We start from the raw sequence: 19,484 nt of genomic DNA, 5'->3' as shown, positions 1-19,484 counted from the left end.
TTCAATCTGTTCTGAAAGACATATTACATATTTTTATTATGTAAAACATCTTGTAAATCTACCACAGAAAACTCTCACATTTTGTACCTTGTATATTATGTGCCACATTTACAAATACGAGGAAAGCGGACGTTTACTTTAAAATGATGCTACCACCGGACGTTTCTAACTTTGTTGTATCTGTTAGCTTGACACTTGTCAGTAAAAGCGACGTGAGTAGCAGTATTTCGCAGAACATTCGAGAGGTAAGGTGCGAAATAATTTCGCCACATTTTACTCGACTCATCGTGACGTGGATTGCAAAGTGATGGTCGAAATTCCAAACAGAAAAATTAGCTACATATCCATCGTTAAGACTACTACTTAATCAAATGATCCTTACTCGATCGCGTCGACGGAGCTTGGCTAGTAACTGCATTAGCTGCGGGACGTTACTTGGCTTCGCTTTAGCATTGGGCTATGACTATTTCCTGGAGTTCTAATGTTACGGGCGACTGTTTTTGTAACGGACTTGACTGACGGCGCTTCTGTATTGAGACGTAGAATTTACCTTCATCACTTTGTGATTAACCACACTCTTACCAACTTATACTCCAATTAATTTGTCAAAATTTGGGAAAATCTGCTTACGAGACACGTGTAATGCTATCTTTAGCCAGTTAGCAGGCTGTCGTTACACAGTTAGCTTTGCGTTACATAACGTTAAAACTCATTGACATAACGGAACGTTTGAGAAATATTCTGGTTTTGTTAGCGTTAGTTCTTACAACAATTCCATTGTACGTGACAGTTGTGCCGCCCACCCAATGAACGACAACGGCTGTCACAACTGATGTTGCTAACGTTAGCGTTTTAGTGCGCAGTTTGTATGAATAACAACGTTACGCTTCATCTCCCAAAGGTCCCCAAACCCCGAGGACGTTCCAGATAAACGCTCTTCTGTCGCTGAGCTTGGCACTTGCACCGTTCGGACGCTTTGGGGTGTTTAACTGTGCATCTTCGAGAGCCAAAAAATCATTAAGAACCCTGCTGCAATCAATACAACACCAGCACCAGCTATCGACCACCGTTCACTGCGGCTCTTGGACGATCAGCATTGTGTTTATGTCTTTGTTTTGCGAAAACGGTAAGTGGTGTGAACTATCGATGATCACTTTTAAATGTTTGGCGACATATGTGATATGTGGTTGTGTCTTCTCTGAGTTATTAAGGCGATAGTAAGCGGTATTGTGCAATATTAGATGATTTCTGTTCCTCGGTATCAAAATGGCGTCTCCCAGGCGCCCCACTCGTGTGCAGTGACTGTATGACGCACTCTGCACCAAGCAGGCAGCGGAGCTAGCTAGCCTCCTTCTGAAATAGACTCGACCTCTGCCCTTCTGAAACGCCTTAACCCTGGACACAGTCACACCGGTTGTGAGTCATTTTATATCGAATCACGCTGACATGGCTGAGAAAATAACTATTAGAGACTTGGTGGTTGTTGGGGAGAGCGGTGTGGCAGCTGTTAGGCCTCCTGTTTTTGACCTAATAACAAGAGAAGGCCTTATGTGACTAAAGCCAGAGGCCCTCATGTCACACAAAGGGCTTTCACAAAACAATTTTTGTACGTATATAGCCACAAAAGCATCCAGTTTAGTTGCTGGGTTTTATTTTAATCTGCCATGCTTGCTCACTGTTGGATCACATGGATATTTGTTGGATTCAGTTTTGTCAGCAGTATTGCTTGAATGCAGAGGCTTTTGACTCAGCCTTTTCATATTTTAATCCAGCTGTCAATGCAGTTATTTATGCTCAAACTTGTCAAATGTTGAGAAATATTTGTATAAGAGTTTCTCTGTTGACTGACCTTCTGGTTTTGCAAACTTGAGTCATAATTCAGTCTAGTCTGTCTAAATAGTCATTCAACTGTCATTATTCACCACAGGAATCGGTTATTATCCTCTTGTGAATTGTGGGCCACCAGTAGTTCAAAACCACTGTTAATTACAGAACAAATTACATAATCGGATCTGCAACCAGCGATTATTGTCATTAATTGTGTCGTATGTGCTTATTTCTTCAGTTGCTTGGTCTGTAACTCTCAGACAACAATGAAAACATTAGTCTTATAAATTTCTTTCTGAGTGCTGGCACAGATGAATGAAATGTTGCAACACAACTTCATATGTACCACTTTGGCATCAGTGCATGTTACGTGGTTTAAGAATTGACTAAAACTTTTAATTATGTTAATCTATATTTCCTAGAGTTCACACACAGAGTTGCTGTTGAATGATTTTTTTTTTAAAATGTATTATTAATTATTGATTTCTGTCCCTCCCCTCTTTCAGAGCTGTTGCGCAGCCGTTGGAACCTGTGTGGTGGAAATCTAGCCTTCAAGCAAGGAGCTTGCGGCCACAGCGGCACAGCGTTTTTCATGTCAGAGACCGAGCACGCTTGCAGTCGTTTATGTCATCCCCTCTTTTCCAGACAGAAGATCCCGAAAAATCCCCAACCAAGATCCTTTTATCTTACTGATAGTGCTAACATCAAGCCAAAATGTCTGTCAACGTCAACCGCAGCGTGTCAGACCAGTTCTATCGCTACAAGATGCCCCGTCTGATTGCCAAGGTAACGATTCGCCGACATCGCTTTGTCAGTTTGTGTTTTGAAAAGTTATTGCACAAGTGGAAAAGACCAGCAAAGTTTAAATCAATGTTTTCTGATAAAACATTTTGATGCAAACTTCTGAAAGGAGATTTCTCCCTCTAACAGTTTGGGTGTTGATGGTCTGTTTTGTGTGTGTTTTCGTCTGTCTGCATCTCACCCAGGTTGAAGGCAAAGGGAATGGAATCAAGACGGTCATTGTCAACATGGTTGATGTTGCAAAGGCACTGAACAGGCCTCCAACATGTAAGTAGTAACACCATGTGCAGCATCATTCTCTGTTTGTCCTCTTCCCGCCACTTGGCTGCTATTAGATCAAACCCTGTAGGTTGGTCTAAAGGATTATGTGAAAAGGCTGATATTTTCCAGGAATTAAAATGAAAAAAACAAACAAACTTATTGGTACTTTTAAAAAATAAATGGCATTTGTTTTCAATCCGTGTCCACAGATGGGGGCTAAGTTGTGGCCAGTTTATGCTTTCATTTCATTTTGACATCTGAGGTCATTCCTGATCTTCTCCACAGACCCGACCAAGTTTTTTGGTTGTGAACTCGGCGCTCAGACCCAGTTTGATACCAAAAATGACCGTTACATCGTCAACGGATCCCACGAGGCGAACAAGTTGCAGGACATGCTTGATGGGTTCATCAGAAAATTTGTGCTGTGTACCGAGTGTGACAACCCTGAAACTGATTTGGTAAATATTTTGCAGCATCTGTAGAACAGGTTCTAGGATGTTTAAGAATTATTAGTTTGTTGGACTTGAACGAGTAGTTTTTAAGATCCAACCTGATTTTTCTCTTTTAACAGCATGTCAACCCCAAGAAACAAACCATTGGCACTTCCTGTAAGGCCTGTGGATACCGCGGCATGCTAGACACCAGACACAAACTCTGCACGTTCATCCTCAAAAACCCACCAGGTGAGAATATTTGCGCTCTCTGATATTCAGAGTGTGGCAGTGGAAGGGCCAGATCCCTCTGGGCTCCAACCTGATAGGAACTGGCACTGATGCGTGTTTGATTGTAACCACTTTGCTTCTTCGTAACAGAGAGCACTGACAGTGGATCCGCATCTGTGAAGAAAGAGAAGGAGAAGAAAAACCGCAAGAAGGACAAGGAGAACGGCTCTGGCAGCGGAGAGGCTGGGAACCAAGACAACTTCAATGCTCCTGAGGCTGTGGTGAGTTTCCCCCTTCATCAGATGTCGTGCTGGGCTTTTGATCCAGTTCAGCCAATCAGAGAGTCTCTTCAGGAGCTTCATTTCCACTGGTGTGAGAGTCAGACGTCACCAGATGTGGGATTTTCTCAACAGCAAATACATGATAACAGTTGGACACATGAGTTCAACGCTCCAGTGAGCAACTGACTGAACTCCTTATTGCACAAACCAGCACTGCTTTTGATTCTTATTTAGTTTGCATGGTGTTGTTTTAGGTTTTAAAAACTAGTAGTTGACGGCACACGCTTTATCTTTCATACTGACGTTTCATCAGTGCGAGTAGTTTGAACGAACTCCATTCAAATATTTTTTGTTCCGCTCACTCTTCAAATAATAAAGGTGAGATTCTGAGTTTTAACCTTTAAACAAACAGGTTTGGTCAGCTCGAACAGACAAGGTGATGAGGTTCTAAGGTTCTGCCTGGAGCCACAAACCACCAGGAAATGAGGGTTGTGATTAGTTCAGTTTATTGAGTCAGAATGACACCAGTGTTGATGTTGAAGGAAACAAATAAAAATATCTCGCCCAAACAAATCATAAATCTAGCCTTTATATCATGTCAAAGTTCCATAAATAATTTAAATGATGATTAGCGACACACGCACTTCATGATTTTTGTCATTAATGTTAATCGCATCATTTAAAGATTACTCATAGCCATTTTCATTTCTACTTGCATCGAAGATTATTCGAAAGACACACAGCAAACACTCCATCAAGGTGAAGAGGAGGAGCCTCCTGCCCAGGCCTCTATTTATAAAGTGGAAGGAACCACCAGTATGCTGAGCCACCACGTGGTGTCTCCTTGTGGGGTGGACATAAACCTGTGGACAGTCATCTGTCTGTGAATCAATCGTCTCAGTTCGGTTTTTAGCCTTTTTGTATGAGCTGCAGTAAAAAACTGTGAAAGTGTTTTTCGTCACTGCCAGCCTTTCGCTTTGTCTGACCTGTGTGTGTGTGTGTGTGTGTGTGTGTGTCTGTTTCAGGATGGAGACGACGACGATGAGGACTGGGCAGAGGAGACGACGGAGGAGGCGCAGAGGCGGCGAATGGAGGAGATCAGTGACCACGCCAAGAACCTCACGCTCAGCGAAGACCTGGAGAAACCCCTCGAGGAGAGGGTCAACTTGTTCTACAACTTTGTCAAAGTGAGTTTCCCCTGACAGAGACTTCCTGTTCACAGTACATCTGATGTTGATGCAGCCATAAAGTTTTGCTAAGTTTCAGGGTTCTTGACAAGTCAGTTGTTCTCATTAGTTAAGCGAAAAAGTTCCTCATTCTGTAAAAATATAAACGACTTCCCTGTGCAGGACTTATTGGAGTCAAAGTGTGGGGGGACTTGAAGTATAACATTCATGAGCTCCAATTTGATTTCTTAACATTGATGAAACAGTAACCGACAGTGTTTGATATTTTTATGTCGAAAGTGATAACTTTGGGATCTTAAATTTGATCTTCAGTTGATAAACTGACTGATCTTTTAAACATTTAAGAAAAAATATCTGGAAGGAGAAAAGTGATCTTAAGCATCATTGATAACTCTACTGTGGAGATAAATTCTGTTGCTCACACACGTTTCAGTCCAGAACTCGTCCAGGTGACTCTTGCATCTCGATTTGTGTGTCCACCTGCTCACTTGACTGCCTTCCACTTCCAGCAAAGGAAGGAGAGTGGAGCCATCGACGGAGCTGATAAGGAGATCTTGGCGGAGGCGGAGCGTCTGGATGTGAAGGCCATGGGTCCCCTCATCCTCAGCGAGCTGCTCTTCAACGAGAACATCCGCGAGCAGATCAAGAAGTACAAACGCCACTTCCTGCGAGTAAGTCGACTGATGCCTGACTTGTTTTTAAACGTTGAGGATGATGCTGATGTCCATCGCTCCTGCACCGCTGAACATTGGTGTAGATGACCTTTTCCCCCTGAGCTGAATCGTGTCCCTTCATGAGTGTTGGGTATTTGGCTCATGTTTTCTGGTTGAATGTTTCCCTCAGTTCTGCCACAACAACAAGAAAGCCCAGAAGTATCTGTTGGGAGGTTTTGAGTGTGTGGTGAAGCTGCATCAGGTCCAGCTGCTGTCTCGGGTTCCCATCATCCTCAAAGACCTGTACGATGCAGACCTGCTGGAGGAGGACGTCATATTCGCCTGGGCGGAGAAGGTGGGCACAAATCCCCACGCTTTGATCCCATATTAGATTCACCCAGCGGTCGCAGCGCTGCGCTTTGTGATCCCGGAGAGGGAAAAGTGAAAGAATTAATGCTGAACGTGGATGTTTATTTCAACCAGGAAAACTTAGCTGATAGCTTTTAAATATAAATGTTCAGATCAGGTCTGCTTTAGTTTTAGTGCTTCTGGGTGTCAAAGATTTAAATTGCTATTAAAGTAGCAACCAGTTTTGCACATTTAATGCTAATGTATGTGAGAAAATATCAGATATTGGCTCTGGCTTCCGAAAAACATTTGTCACCTGTTCCTGTGTGCCTTGAAATTTTCTGTAGATTAAAATCGCTAGAAGACTTAAATGTCCTCATAATAACTGTTAGTTATTGCCACATTATGAAATATTTTCTTGTGTAGATGGAGCGCAGATGAAGGTGCCTGTAATTAAGCATTAGATCTGAAAGAAAGCACAAAGTAAAATGACTTTAAATCTGCTCCACCCCTAATGTGGATCATCTTTTGTTGTTAATTTACAGTGCGACACTAAATTGGATTGTGATTGTGTTTAATCTGGCCGACTTCGTTTGCGTCCACCAGGTTTCTAAGAAGTACGTCTCCAAGGAACTCGCCAAAGAGATCCACGCCAAGGCTGCTCCTTTTGTCAAATGGCTGAAGGAGGCAGAGGAGGAGAGCGAGGGCAGCGAGGAAGAAGAGGAGGAGGAAGATGAGAACGTCGAGGTGAGCGACAGATGTGGGACACTCTGGTTTGTCTGACGTGGCCACTTAACAGAACACTCTGTGTAATTTGCATTTGCTTACATGCAAATGTAACCACAAAGCTTCCGTTTCACATCAACAGTCCTGTTAGTGGTGACGTTCCAGTAATGAACGGCTCTAACGGCAGATGAGAAACTGCTCTTCCAGTTATGCTGAAATAATAAACGATTTGTCCGCAAAGCAGCAGAAATACAAAAGTTCTCCACCAGACAAACGAGGAGTCTTCATCTGCAAAATGAACGTGACTTTCAGAGGTTTCATCTTAATTAGAAAAATCTACTTTGTGCTGAAAATATGGAGGCCAAGAAGCGACTCGCTTGAGTTCCACACTCGCCAAATCCAGATTTAGTGTGTGTGTGTGTGTGTGTGTGTGTGTGTGTGTGTGTGTGTGCGCTCGTGCGTGCGTGTGCGCGCTCGTGCGTGGGACTCTGACACACCAGCTGTGTGAGACTGGGCTTGCAGTCAAACTTGTGAAATCCACAGTATTTGTACATTCATGAATTCTGGAGTGGATGTGATCAATTTTTGACCAGGTAATTGAACTGTCATAAATTATTAGTGGGAGCAGAGTGTTAACTCGTGTCCGGAGGCTGTTTTTTGTTTTTTTTTTTGGTACCAACTGCAGCGTGAAAACAAGTACTGAAAGTCCTCATCTTATTCTTTTGATCAAAGGAGTAAGTAAATCCGACTCGCGGTACAGCTGCGTCTGTTTAAACGATTCAGAACTTGGAGTTCTTTTTGTAAATGTCATAAAGGGTTTTGAGGAACAGCGTACTCGTGGTTCTGGTGTCGGTACCAAAACCTGCAGGTCACGTCAGCACTGAAGACACAGGATCCAGCTGCAGTCTCAAAGCTGTGGCTAACAGGAAGTGTTGTTGTCTGTCCTCAGGTGGTGTACTCGTCCTCCGCCCGCGAGCTCAAAATGGAGACGGTGAAACCAGACACGCCTGAGAAAGAAGAGGACGACATTGACATTGATGCGATCTGAGAGACTCGGAGGAGGAGGAGGAGGAGGATGATGATGATGATGATGATAATGATGCTGATGCTTTTGTTGTGTTGTGGCTTTGATTCGCGATGCCCTGTACGACCTAAACGGCTGGCCTCGCCCTCCTTTACTTACTCCACCCCCCGCCCCCCTCCTCCACCCACGGCCCTCCTCTGCTTTGTGGCATGACTTAACATAGCGCTTTACTCGCTGCACATTAACTCTGTAATTCTGAGACGTAGTCAGTTGATGAAATTAAGTCGCTTCGGGGGATTTTAATCACGGGTGTTTGGGGGAAGCTTTGACTGCACAATTATTTTGTTTTTTGTTTTTTTTTGTTCTTTTTGGTCCTTATATTTTTCCAGTCAATAAAGAATGAATGTTTTACTATCCACCACACTTGAGTGTTTGTGTGGTCGCTGTCTGTGGTGATGAATGGGCGACTTTGAGCGTCTGCAGCGACGACTCGTGTTTGGGAACGTCTGCAATCTGAATAGTTTTGACTTCTGTGATGGCTGTTTTACCTTCTGAACTTCATGATTGACTAATAATGAAAACGGTCTCTGTTTACCAAATGGGTGGAATTAATCGAACAACAGGCCAGTCTGATTCGCATTTCATTTTGTTAGCCTGTCATGAAAAAACATTGTTTAATTAGTAGTTGAAGGCAGCTTTCAAACCACCTCTTGAAACCTTTAAACCAGCCGGTGGTTGACAGAATTGTAGGTTGTCATGTCAAAAAGCAGTAAGACTTTTAAATCATGTCATATTTCAGGATAAAAAGTTGAGAAATTGAATTTATTGTGCTAAAGCTGGACATAAAATGGAAGTCAAGCAGGAACATGACATCCAGACAGCATCAGAAGTGACGTGCGATGCCGTCCTGAGTTTCAATAATGAAAGAAAAGTTCTGAAATGTGAGTCATTTTGAAAGCGGGCTTCAATTCTTTTCTTTATGGAGACGAGTGCAAACAAGAAGGCTTGTGTGAACAAAAGCTTTGCTGATGTGCAAATGTTTAAGCAGCGCTGGAGGAAATATTCAGACCTTTAAAGTAAATAAAAGCGGATAAAACCACACAAAGCATTGATGCAAGTCTAATCGTACGAGGCACCTTACTGCATGGTGTACTTTTAGTACTTTAAGTCCATTCTTTCCTGACATCTGATCTCAATGTAAAAGCAGGGTTTTGCTGTCAGAGTTGGTTGAGGTGGAGCTCCTTTTGAACTGCTTATTTATTTATACTTTCACTATGATGTGCTGTGTCTTCAAAATGTTCAACCTACCGACCAAACCTCAAGGTATTCATAAATGCACTACTAAAAATAATAAAGGAGCGCAGCAAATCTTAATATTCAAGAGGCTGGAATCATCAATGTGGATTTTTTATTTTAATTTTACATGAACATGTTCCTCCTGAGTGCTGACACTCTGCTCTGGACTTCTCGGTCCAATGGGACTGAGCTCAGCCGGTTTCCTCACTTCCTCCACCCGTTCAGCTGGACAAACTCATGCTGCGTTCAAGTGCAGTCGGAAATATCGACAGCGAAACCTCGCACAATCCTGCAGTGTGTAATGTGGAATTTTAGTGTTGTAATTGTATGTGAACTCACGTGGTAGCTGTTTCAAGTGTGTAAATGCTCAGTAAAATTTACAAAATTCCACATATTAGTTCACGTTACTTTTTAATTATATATCGATATATCTATACCCATATATAATGTAGGCTACATGATGATGATAGTTAAATAGAGATTAGGTGCTCTGGTTTTTAGTTGAATGTAGATTTTTTGTCTCCATTTCTGTTGGAACCGTGAGAGAAAAACCGGATTCAAAGTCCTTGTATGTGAACACATACTTGGCCGAGAAAGCCGATTCTGATTTTATTGCTGCTCCTGAGAAACACTCATCATGTGTGCGTAAATATAAAATCTCAGCTGCACCTCACCATGTCATGAAACCATGCCAATATGCAGAAGTATTATAAGGATGCGACTCTGGTGTCTTCAGTGGTAGCAACCAGCATAGCTTTTAGAGTAATGCTATGCATTTATGGGGAAATTTAATTTTATTATTTTTATTTCTATAAGCTTTCTATTTTACAATATTTAATTTTTACTTACCTATTTTTTGATAGTGGGGACAAAAAGAATTTCACTGCACATTGTACCGTGTATGATTGTGTGTGTGACAAATAAACCTATCTTGTATCTTGTAAACAGTGACAAACCCTGATTATGATGAAATTGTTTTCTAACGTGACTTGGATATTCTAGCTATACGTTTGTTGTAATAACAAACGGGAAACTATTCTTAACCATTCAGAGACGTGGCGGCCAGCTCGTGTTCTGGATGGCCTTCATTGTACTGCATCACATTTCTGCACTGAAAGGCACCCTAAAGGGCTCTTTGTCATGTTGTATCTACCATAAAGGCATCCATTCATTCATGCTGCATTCACTCAAACATGCCAACTCCTTGAGTCCACCAGATGCCTTATTTACTTAATTAGGACTTTAGTGACATCAGTTTAACCTGAGAGGATGATGTCTTATTTTGAGATGGCAGATTACTGCAGTGGCCTCATCGGTGGCCAATTAATGATGAGAAACTGTGACGTGGTGGAGGAAGTGAAAGGAAGTGAGTCTTTTCTATAATAAATATTAGAAACTTTTGTCAAACTCCCTTTATGTTGTAACATTTTCTAGAGCTGAAAGAATGACCCGTGAAGCTGATTCATTTCAGACGCTGACAGAGTTAACTCTTAATTAAATGACCAGTTGATTGACAGAAAATGAACCGATAACTATTTAGATAAGATTATTCAAGTCATTTAATAAGCAAAACATTCTCTGTTTCTTTTTTCACTATTTTTTGACATACAGAAGCCAAATGTCAGACTAATCAGTAGTGACAATTACAATTCGTATAGTTTTTTCCTTTTATCAAATAAAACGGATACTTTCTGCATAGTTTTACAAATATGAAAACATACTTTCTTCTGAACTGAGCACTCTGACATTATATGACTGCTTCAAGATAAACTGATGCATCTAGTCGACTAATCAAGAAAATGCCCGACAGAATATTCGATAATCAAACAGTTGTTTGTTGGATGGCAACTCTGACGTCGGAGCCTGGGAGGGGTCCGTGAAGGCAGCCTAATCCAGCCCAGCCGCTGAGTAGCCATTTTGGTCCCACCTAAAACAGACAGACCAGCTTCACTTTGGGCCGACGGAGATGGAAGAAACCGAGTCGACGGCGAGTATATCGGCCACCCAAACCTTTTAAATCTCTCGCAAGAAATACTGACTGGTGACACTAGAGACCATGGCTTGTTTCTAGACTGAATTTGTTTTGTGGGGGGAAAAAAAGCCTTGGGCGATTTTTGGAAGTGGCGACCGACAGCGCCTTAGTTTAGTTAGCTTCACTGACTGAAACCTAAACGGACAGACGGACAGTGATTTCGTTTGCCTGTCGAGTTTGAACACAGGCCATGAACGGTATGTACGCGCCATGTAAACATTGAAAATAGGATTGTTATGGTGTTAAGTGAGGATTTTTTTCCGGTCCCTAACAGTTCAGGTGCTCGGCTCTAACACGTCCGGTCTCGTTTGAAAATTGTCACGATCCATGCTGAGACTGTTTCCCCCGGAGAGAGCCGCTAAGCAAAGCAATAATTTCATTTTTCGGTTGTGGGACTGAAGACGGTTTTGGTGGATTTTGGACAGCAGACGGCGACTGGTGGAAGAAGGACGAATAATAGAAGATGTCAACAAAAACTCCTTTGCCTACGGTCAACGAGAAGGTGACGGAAAGTGTAAGTATAAAGAGTTGTTTGTTGGGTTATTTAGCTAGCTGCGCTTTGGGTCATTGTTGTAAAATAGCATTAAACTGTTCCCATAAAAGGGAAGGGGGGTGTTTTCACTGAAATGGATCTTGGTTAGTGTCGCTTTATTGCTTTATTGGGCTGGATGATTGCTAATGGTTTCACTTGGAGGGGTTACACTTTGTTGGTAAATCGTAAACAAGTATATCGTCTACGTCAAACACGCCCTTTAATTTTATTCAGCGTCTACTTTAGGCTTAATTCACGTTTTTAGATATTTTTGTGTAGGTGAGTGATGAGTTTTGGTGTGACTGTCGGTGATTAGGATGTAGTCAGAATATTTAGGCCCAGCCAGGAACATAACTACAGTACTTTGCCTGCTGATTCTGGCAGGCAACAGTAGACTCTGTTCAGGCCAGCTATTGGTCCCCCCAGCTGTCACTCAAAGGTTTCGACCGTTCAGCTTCCAAATATGGGCTTAATTAGTCCCGCCTTCTCGTGACCAGCAGACTATCCTGTCTGCAAGCACGTTGTCAAGCTGGCCAAAATCGTAGCTTCCGGTCTGGATTTTTAAAATTAAACTCATCCCACACCCGTGACATGAACGACATGTCAGTTTAGCTGTTGTTACCTTCTGGCTTTTTAACATACAGATCTTAGAATTGTAGAAAAAGAAAAACCTCAATCCCAATTTTCAACATCCTCATGCATTCGGAATTTCATGCTTCTCAGTTTTTCACAATGCGAAGCAACATCCTGAAAATGTTTGACATTATAACTCTGAGAATGATTAGTGGCTGATCACTGAAGTTGGCACAGATTAATTTGCTGCCAAGGAACTAATTTAAGGCGGCAGTGATTATATCGACTAATCTGTTGCTTATTTTAGGCTAAAAGATGTCAGAAAATAAAGATAAAGATTACACTCTTCCAGAGTCAACAGTGATGTTTTTCTTTGGTTGATATTTTTGATATTTTTTATTAAACTCCATAAAACATTGGAACCCCCCCCCCCCCCCCAAGTCTTCACAATTGAAATGCTGGGAACAACAGTTTAGCTTCACAAATAACCTAAGCGATAAAGTGGTCATCCTCAATCGTCAGCCTTTAATCTGCTGTCGATCGACTAAATGTTTCAGTGCTGCCGAACATTAACTCTTGGCAGGAAATGAACCAGTGTGAGCTGCTGCACATACATATTTTATTACCTCGAAACTGCAGATTACTTTAACCAAAAAATTGCACAGCTCCTTTAAAGCTTTATTACGTCATCTTTGTGAGCAGTTACGTTTATGTATCCGTTTGGCAGGACATGTCTCACTGTTGGATTCAGTGGGTTTTATAAACTCGTACAGTAATAATCTCCTTTGTGTTGTATCTTCACTATGCATCCCTTTATTGTCTCCATATCCCCTCTGTGTAACTGCAGCCTCCTAACGTCCACATGTGATACCATGAGAATCTCATGACTCATCACGGTAGCAGGAGAGAGTCAGCTGGAGATAAGTCTTATCCTGCACAGACAGAGAACAGAGGGTTCAAAAATGTGGTGAAACTTTATTGATCCCTGTAGGGGAAAATGCAGCCAATCAGTAGCCAGAAAGGCCTCTTTGAAACTTGTGGAAGCAATAATGGAAATGGAAGAAACAGTAAGACTTTGTTGGATCAAAAGACAACTTTCGTGAGAAGCGATGAATCATTTGAGCCACTTTTGTTTAACAAAAGTGCCGAACATTTGATGGTCCAAGTTCCAACGTGAGGATGTCCTTTATGTGGCCTTTATTCTCGTGTACATTTAATTCACATCACAGTAAATTTAATGTTATGTTGGGGTCTTGGACTGTTGGTCACACTCTAGGATATTTTGATGGCCATTATCCGGCATGTTCTGGCTAATTCGGCGTGAGAGCCAAACAGCAATTGAAAAAGAGATAGATTAGACTGAAACTCCCCAACTCCGAGAAAGCGTCTGACTAAATGCTTTTAATCTGAAAGGACAGTTCTGGTTTCCGGATTTCGGTGTGTCAGGCTGCAGCAGGCTTGACATGGGATCAGTGCATCCCCACCACCACCACCAGCTCCTGCCGTTTCCCTCTCTGGTCTTTCTGTGGTTATCTGGGCTCTGAGTTGGGAAAATCTGGTGTTGTGGGAATCTCTATGGGCATCGTCAGCAGGGCAGAGCGTTTTCCTGTTCAAACATGACGGGCTCCCAGTCAGCCAGGAGGCACCGCAGCTTTGTGAGTAACCGCTGAAATGGAAAGGATCAGATTGTTTTGTTTTTTAACTTACAGGAAGTTTGAATCAGAAAAATGGAAACCGTGTTTTTCCTCTTTCAGAAAGATGTAGCTTCTTCCGTGTCCTTTATGTTTAGCAGATCATACGGTAGAAGAAAAACACAGTTAAAGGCTCCCACAGGGTGTTTTTGTGTGGTATTCAACAGTGACCTTATCCTACTTGATGGTATTTTTATCTCCGCTGCTATCACCGTAGAAGTCCTAAAATATTCCTCAGTGACTTAAAGTGTGTGTGTGTGTGTGTGTGTGCTGCTTAGTCGAGAGTTTAAAGTGACCTTATTGTGGTTTGTGGCATTTAATATCTCCTGTGGAACCTCTAAAATAGCTCATATTGAGATTTTTATTATCCGTAGTGTTTGGTTTTCTTGAGCCCTCATCCTACCTACTGCTGCCTTTGCATTGACTTTATATTTTTTAGCTGTAATGTCTGCACAGGATCTCAAAGATGTGACTTACTAACGTGACCATAAATCTTTTTAACTGGACTGATGCACTTTGGAGTGAAAATGTGAAGCAGAGAGAAAGATGTTTGATCTCCGTTCTGGATTTCGATTAAATTCATCATCAGTCTAAAGTCTTCCCGCTTTCATTGCTGTCCTTTTCATTGTCTCCAGGGTGAATGGGGTCAGTTGGGTTTGTGGACAGGATGGGAGGGGTCGGGTAGAGCCGGGCGGGGCAGAGGGCACAGCCACTGCTAATGAACCATCGGCCGGACAGTCGATACTGAGGCCGCACCGAGTATCTATCTGATTTTTGTTTTTTTTGTTTTATTAGTTGTTGGGACACAGAGGAGTGCATTTGAACACAGCAGCCAAAAAAAAAAAATCAATCCTTCCATTGGTGGTGCTGTCAGAGCTGTGCATCGCAAAATCACAACACCGAGCGCTTTGCCTTCGATTTCACCTTAAAGACGTGGTCCAGAAAGCACTGGATTTTCTGAATGTTTAGGTTCCTGTTGTTGAATATTTTCATTTTCCGTCTTCTTTTCACAGATGGAACATCAAACATGCACGTGTTCTGATTCTGTCAGTCAAAGCTGAAAAGTGCCATTAGCTCCGTTAAAATCCCAAGTGTTTTACGTAAAAATGCAAAACTAGATTTTTTTTCCAATAACTAATAATTAGCGGCTTCTCACTGCTGAAAGTCCAAGTCACATGTTGGACTGTCTCGTCTCGTCACTGTGTCGCTCCACTGAGGTGCAGCAGTTTGACGTCATGAGCAACAGCAGCTTGCAACGCTTGTTGTTGTTGTTGTTGTTGTTGTGCTCGGTTTGTTTGTCTCTCCTGCTCTTGTGGTAGCTAACCGGCTGTTGTTCAAAACAAGGCAAGAAAATGAGAAGGACGTGAGGCAGAAACATATGGAACAAACAAACTAAAGCGTCCTCGAGTCGAGTACAGACGTCTGCTCCTCAACGAGGTCACATGTTTTCACTTTAGTGTCCTTTACTTTGTGTGCGAATGTGACCTTCATTAAGATGTGGGAGCCAGTGACTGGGCCTGTCTCTCCAGTGCATTATGGGTAGGAAAACAAATCAAAAGTCTGCTGGTCACATGGCCATAAAAAGTGATCTTAAACGTCTAAAATCTTTGTTCTAATTCAACTTCATACAGATGTTACCAGTGTAACTCTGTGGTGTCGATAAACTGGAGGTTCATCTCAAACAGGTTTGATAAATAATAGATCAGTCACTGAAGTCATTTTTCGGGGAACATATTTGAAACATTAACTGGTAAACTGAGTGTTGTGTGCTTTTTGTGGTGTGACGTGAGAGTGAACAGAATGTCTCTGACAAAACAAACTTTTTGAATAAGTCACCAAGGAGTCACATTACAGAATTATTACCTTTTTGAAAAAGTTGGAAATTTGGAAAGGAGGCAAAAACCTCCCACAAGTAATGAAATATCTTCCTCTAGTTTTGATATTTGGATGATGAAACAGTGAAACTGATTGGAAAAATCCTGAGTGTTTTATAAGCAGAAAAGCTTCCCTTCCTTGTCTGCATGCAGAAACAGTCAGTAGTTTTTCCTGCAGAGCTGAAGTGTACGTCACAGTGAGGACAACCAGCACTCGTCTAAAATGACCCGTCTTGTCCACAGCACACGTCTCACAGTAATGGACGTCAGGAGATCAGCACACGCTCGGGCCGGACCGGCGTCCGGTCCCGCAGCTCCGAGGAGACGCAGCAGCCCCACGTCGGGAACTACCGGCTTCTCAAAACCATCGGGAAGGGCAACTTCGCCAAGGTCAAACTGGCCCGACACATCCTGACCGGCAGAGAGGTGAGACACACACTCACACACACACACACACACACACACACACGCGCTGCTTTCACATGGAGAGAAGTGAAGTTTTGGCTGCCATTGACATTGTCAATGAAACAACAGAATCACACTTCATTTGTGTTTGATCATTACATATCAATAAAGATGTAAACGACCAAAGCGAGAGCAAGCTGAGAAATCTGGTAAATGATGTTTTTCTGCTTTTGGAATAATAGAAACACAGTAGGTTAATGAAAATGCACTCAGAGGAGATGTGAGATTTGTGTAATTTTTCCAATACCTCCATGTCCCTGAGGGGGGAAAAGGGGCCCCATGTGAATTTTATATCAAATCTAAATTCATATTAAAAAGCTCGCACACTGCAGGTTTGACTAAATAAGTGAGACCACCCGTAGTTAAACCTCCGCACTCATGACGATGAAACTAAAAACAGTTTTGTGAATCTCAGCATCGCTGCAGCTTTTGTGCTTTTACGCTTCGCTCCAGGTGAGCTCGTCCCACAAGTCTTTTCTTCATACAAGTGAGAAGTGAGAAAACTCTCAAGAACCAGAAGCTGGCGTTGAATTTCCAGTCAGATTCACACGCTTGTTTTCTTATTCCTGTTTGATGAGACGGTTCCTGATTTAACTAATTGTATTTAGGATGTGTTAAAACACTGTGCTGCTTGCGTTTGGACATTAAAAATTTCAGAACTTCTTTTCTTAAACAGAGTAAAGGCTTTTAAAACCTTGCTCGCTCTGGTATGGGGTGCATTTCAAACGCTCAGGCCTACCAGCTGCAGATACTGGCAGGTTCGTCGCTCTAAACCTTGTTGGCACTAATGGATGTTTTCAGGGTGAGCTGCTGCTGCTGCTGCTGAGCGTTTGATTTGTTCATAATTGATGACCAGAAAGAGCATGAGCTTCTTCTTAACACAGCGCACGGCATTTAACGAAACGACGGTGCTCTTTTCCCCTTCCTGATTCGCTCTTTAATTATTTGGTAGCTGAACTTTGCCGTGTTTTCATTCTCTGAGAGGAAGCTGAAACCGTCTCGCTGCTCTCTAAAGACGTTAGTTTTCCTGACGAACAAGATCGATTTGGTGTCAGTTTCCTTTTCTCTTGTGTTTGTCTTTTTGATTTCAGTGTCATTTTCCACTTCCTTGTTTTTCGCAGCTGCTGTGTCCCATTTAGCTCAGTTTCGATGACGTTTTTTTTCTCTCTCTCTCTCCACAGGTGGCAATTAAGATAATAGACAAGACGCAGCTGAACCCCAACAGCCTTCAGAAGGTAATTCAGCCTCCTTCTCTCTCTGCTGTTGTACTCTCACGCTGTGGCAGAGTTCGTTTACAAATTCATGAAGCACAACAGATTGACTATTAATTGTGTAAATGGGGAGCAGGGCATGCTGGGACTGAGCATGTGTTCCCCATATAGAGCGAGGAGCTGTTATTATTTTAGTGTGGTGCCTCTGCTGCAGCTGTTCTTTTGCATGAAAAGTTTGGAGTATAAAGCTTGTTAAACGGACTTTTCACCCCAGAATCAGAAGTACATGCTTTTCCTCTTGCCTGCAGTGCTGTTTAGCTAGTTAGTCTGTTTAGTTTAGTTAGTCTAGATAGTTTTGGCGTGAGCTGCTGAGTTTTGAAGATGTCTGTCCTCTCTTGAATATGGTGGAACTGGATGGCGCTTTGGATATCTTCAAAATCACGACCAACTCACACTGGAACAGTCTGAATAGCACTACAGATGAGATAAGGCACATGTATTTTTGAATTAGTGGTGAACTGTGCCTTTAAAATAGAACCCGAGTGCTAAAGAGATTCAGCCTGTTCTGCTTGGTTGTCATGCAACTGGGAGTGACAGTTTTGTTTTCTTTGTTAAATCAACCAAATCAGGAAACGGGTTTGCTTTTAAAATGCAAATTTCAGAGGCTGCGAGCGAACGCTCCCCAGTGAACAGCAGTTTCAGTTTGCAGATTGAAGCCCGCGTCCCTTTGTTCTGTGCACGCTCATTAGCCGAGGAGACGCGTGTGCCTGGTTGTGTTGATCTGTACGTTTTGGCTCTGTCTCTCGGCGTGGACGTGGTTTCTGGGAAGTCAGAGCGATATTGACTCGGCTGGTGCAGCTCCGCAGGCTTTTTGCGCTCATCAGAGAGGAGGGAGGACAGGGCAGAGGGTGGTGGTGGCGGCGGCTGTGGCTGCTGGTGATGGTGATGTTGTGTTGACGTTCAGCTGGCCCCTGCCGCTCGGCCCGTCTCTCTCTCTCTCTCTGCTCCCGCTCAGCGATCGGCTAGTGGTTTTCCATCAGTTTTTCCAAAGCTCTATTGATTCTGGCCTTTGTATCTCAGAGGCCTGGGCCCTTTGGCGTTGGCTGTGACACGACGCTGACAGAAAAACACTGAGTCATGACAGCGCCGTTCACGGAAACACAAAGCGTGAGGCTTTTGTCGGCAGTCCTTGTTGTTTTTAGGTTACTGCTTTGTCACAGTCAAAGGATAAAAAAAAGAAAATGCTTTGAGGAATTTGTCAGGTTGTTTTTCCTGCCTTTCACCATGGATTTAGATTTCTTTAAATGTTTATTTTAAGCATTTGGAGCACAAGAAACCGCTTTAATCATCCTGTAGTACTTTTGCATGACGGACACATTGAATGTTCTCGTTTCTGTCTTGTGTTTCTATTGACAGGCCAACTCTGTGTTTTTTCTTTGTTGCTTGATAAACTGGATGACCAAATGAAGGAAATCCTGACGTGTTAGATTGTGTTTTTTTAAAACTTATTTTAAGAGAGTGTAGTTCAGCAATTGAGTCCCAGCCATGCTGGCTTCATATCCACAGGGATCTCTGGTGTTAAAGGAGTAGTTTGACTTTTTGGTAAAAGGACTTACTCACGCTAAAAGTTTGATGAGAAAATCAGTACAGCTCTTCTGTCTGTATAATACATAAAGTCCCATAAATATGCTGTATTACCCTGTGGTTTTTGTGCAGATCAAACAACCGAGACGCAACTTGTTAATTAGCTTGTAGAGGTGCTGGTAGGTGGATTTTGTTACCTTTCTGAAAAGCCATGCTAGCTGTTTTCCATGAGCGGAAAACAGCCAATCCACAGACTTTGTTGTAAGCAGTTTTGTATAGGAACTATTTTTTGTCTGTATCACTGCGCAGAAGGAAGCGTGCGTCCACTCATGTGCTCATGACAGACTGGGATGAAACATTACGGACGTCCTCCTCAGCTGAACTGTAATGTTAGCTAGCCTCTCCATGCATCCCTGCTTTGGGTGGTGATTGAGAAGAAAAAATGTCCACATAGTT

General features: G+C 42.5%; 2 protein-coding genes across 23 annotated transcripts in view; both read left to right on the top strand.

The window, feature by feature from the left end:
- Positions 1 to 123: 123 nt before the first annotated feature.
- Positions 124 to 8,193, top strand: eif5 (eukaryotic translation initiation factor 5). 2 transcript variants are annotated; one of them, XM_046412396.1, is made up of 12 exons: positions 124 to 245; positions 902 to 1,126; positions 2,334 to 2,613; positions 2,814 to 2,895; positions 3,175 to 3,347; positions 3,461 to 3,572; positions 3,702 to 3,832; positions 4,858 to 5,019; positions 5,529 to 5,690; positions 5,863 to 6,027; positions 6,627 to 6,767; positions 7,696 to 8,193. In XM_046412396.1, exons 3-12 carry the CDS (start codon positions 2,542 to 2,544, stop codon positions 7,792 to 7,794), a joined length of 1,299 nt encoding a protein of 432 aa, XP_046268352.1. In that variant the 5' UTR covers positions 124 to 245; positions 902 to 1,126; positions 2,334 to 2,541; the 3' UTR covers positions 7,795 to 8,193. The 2 variants fall into 2 exon arrangements, with proteins under 2 accessions (XP_046268352.1, XP_046268353.1); XM_046412397.1 differs by lacking the exons at positions 124 to 245; positions 902 to 1,126 and adding an exon at positions 1,228 to 1,416.
- Positions 8,194 to 10,963: 2,770 nt separating this feature from the next.
- The window catches only part of mark3a (MAP/microtubule affinity-regulating kinase 3a), a 43,536-nt gene continuing 35,015 nt past the window's right edge, over positions 10,964 to 19,484 (top strand). For 18 of the 21 annotated variants that reach the window (XR_006845477.1, XR_006845478.1, XR_006845479.1 and 15 more), the window contains exons 1-3: positions 10,965 to 11,612; positions 16,012 to 16,194; positions 17,415 to 17,468. Coding sequence is in view for 17 of the 21 variants with exons in the window: in XM_046413662.1 (XP_046269618.1) it covers positions 11,562 to 11,612; positions 16,012 to 16,194; positions 17,415 to 17,468 (288 nt within the window). In the remaining 4 variants the exon portion in view is untranslated. Of the gene's footprint in view, positions 11,613 to 16,011; positions 16,195 to 17,414; positions 17,469 to 19,484 lie in introns of all 21 variants that reach the window. The other 3 variants (XM_046413656.1, XM_046413663.1, XM_046413655.1) reach the window with 2 other exon arrangements.

This window comes from Scatophagus argus, chromosome 15 (assembly GCF_020382885.2).
Source record: "Scatophagus argus isolate fScaArg1 chromosome 15, fScaArg1.pri, whole genome shotgun sequence".
In the NCBI taxonomy this organism is placed as follows: Eukaryota; Metazoa; Chordata; class Actinopteri; family Scatophagidae; genus Scatophagus; species Scatophagus argus.
Note: the sequence above shows the minus strand (reverse complement) of the source record. Positions and strands in the feature narration are given on the sequence as shown.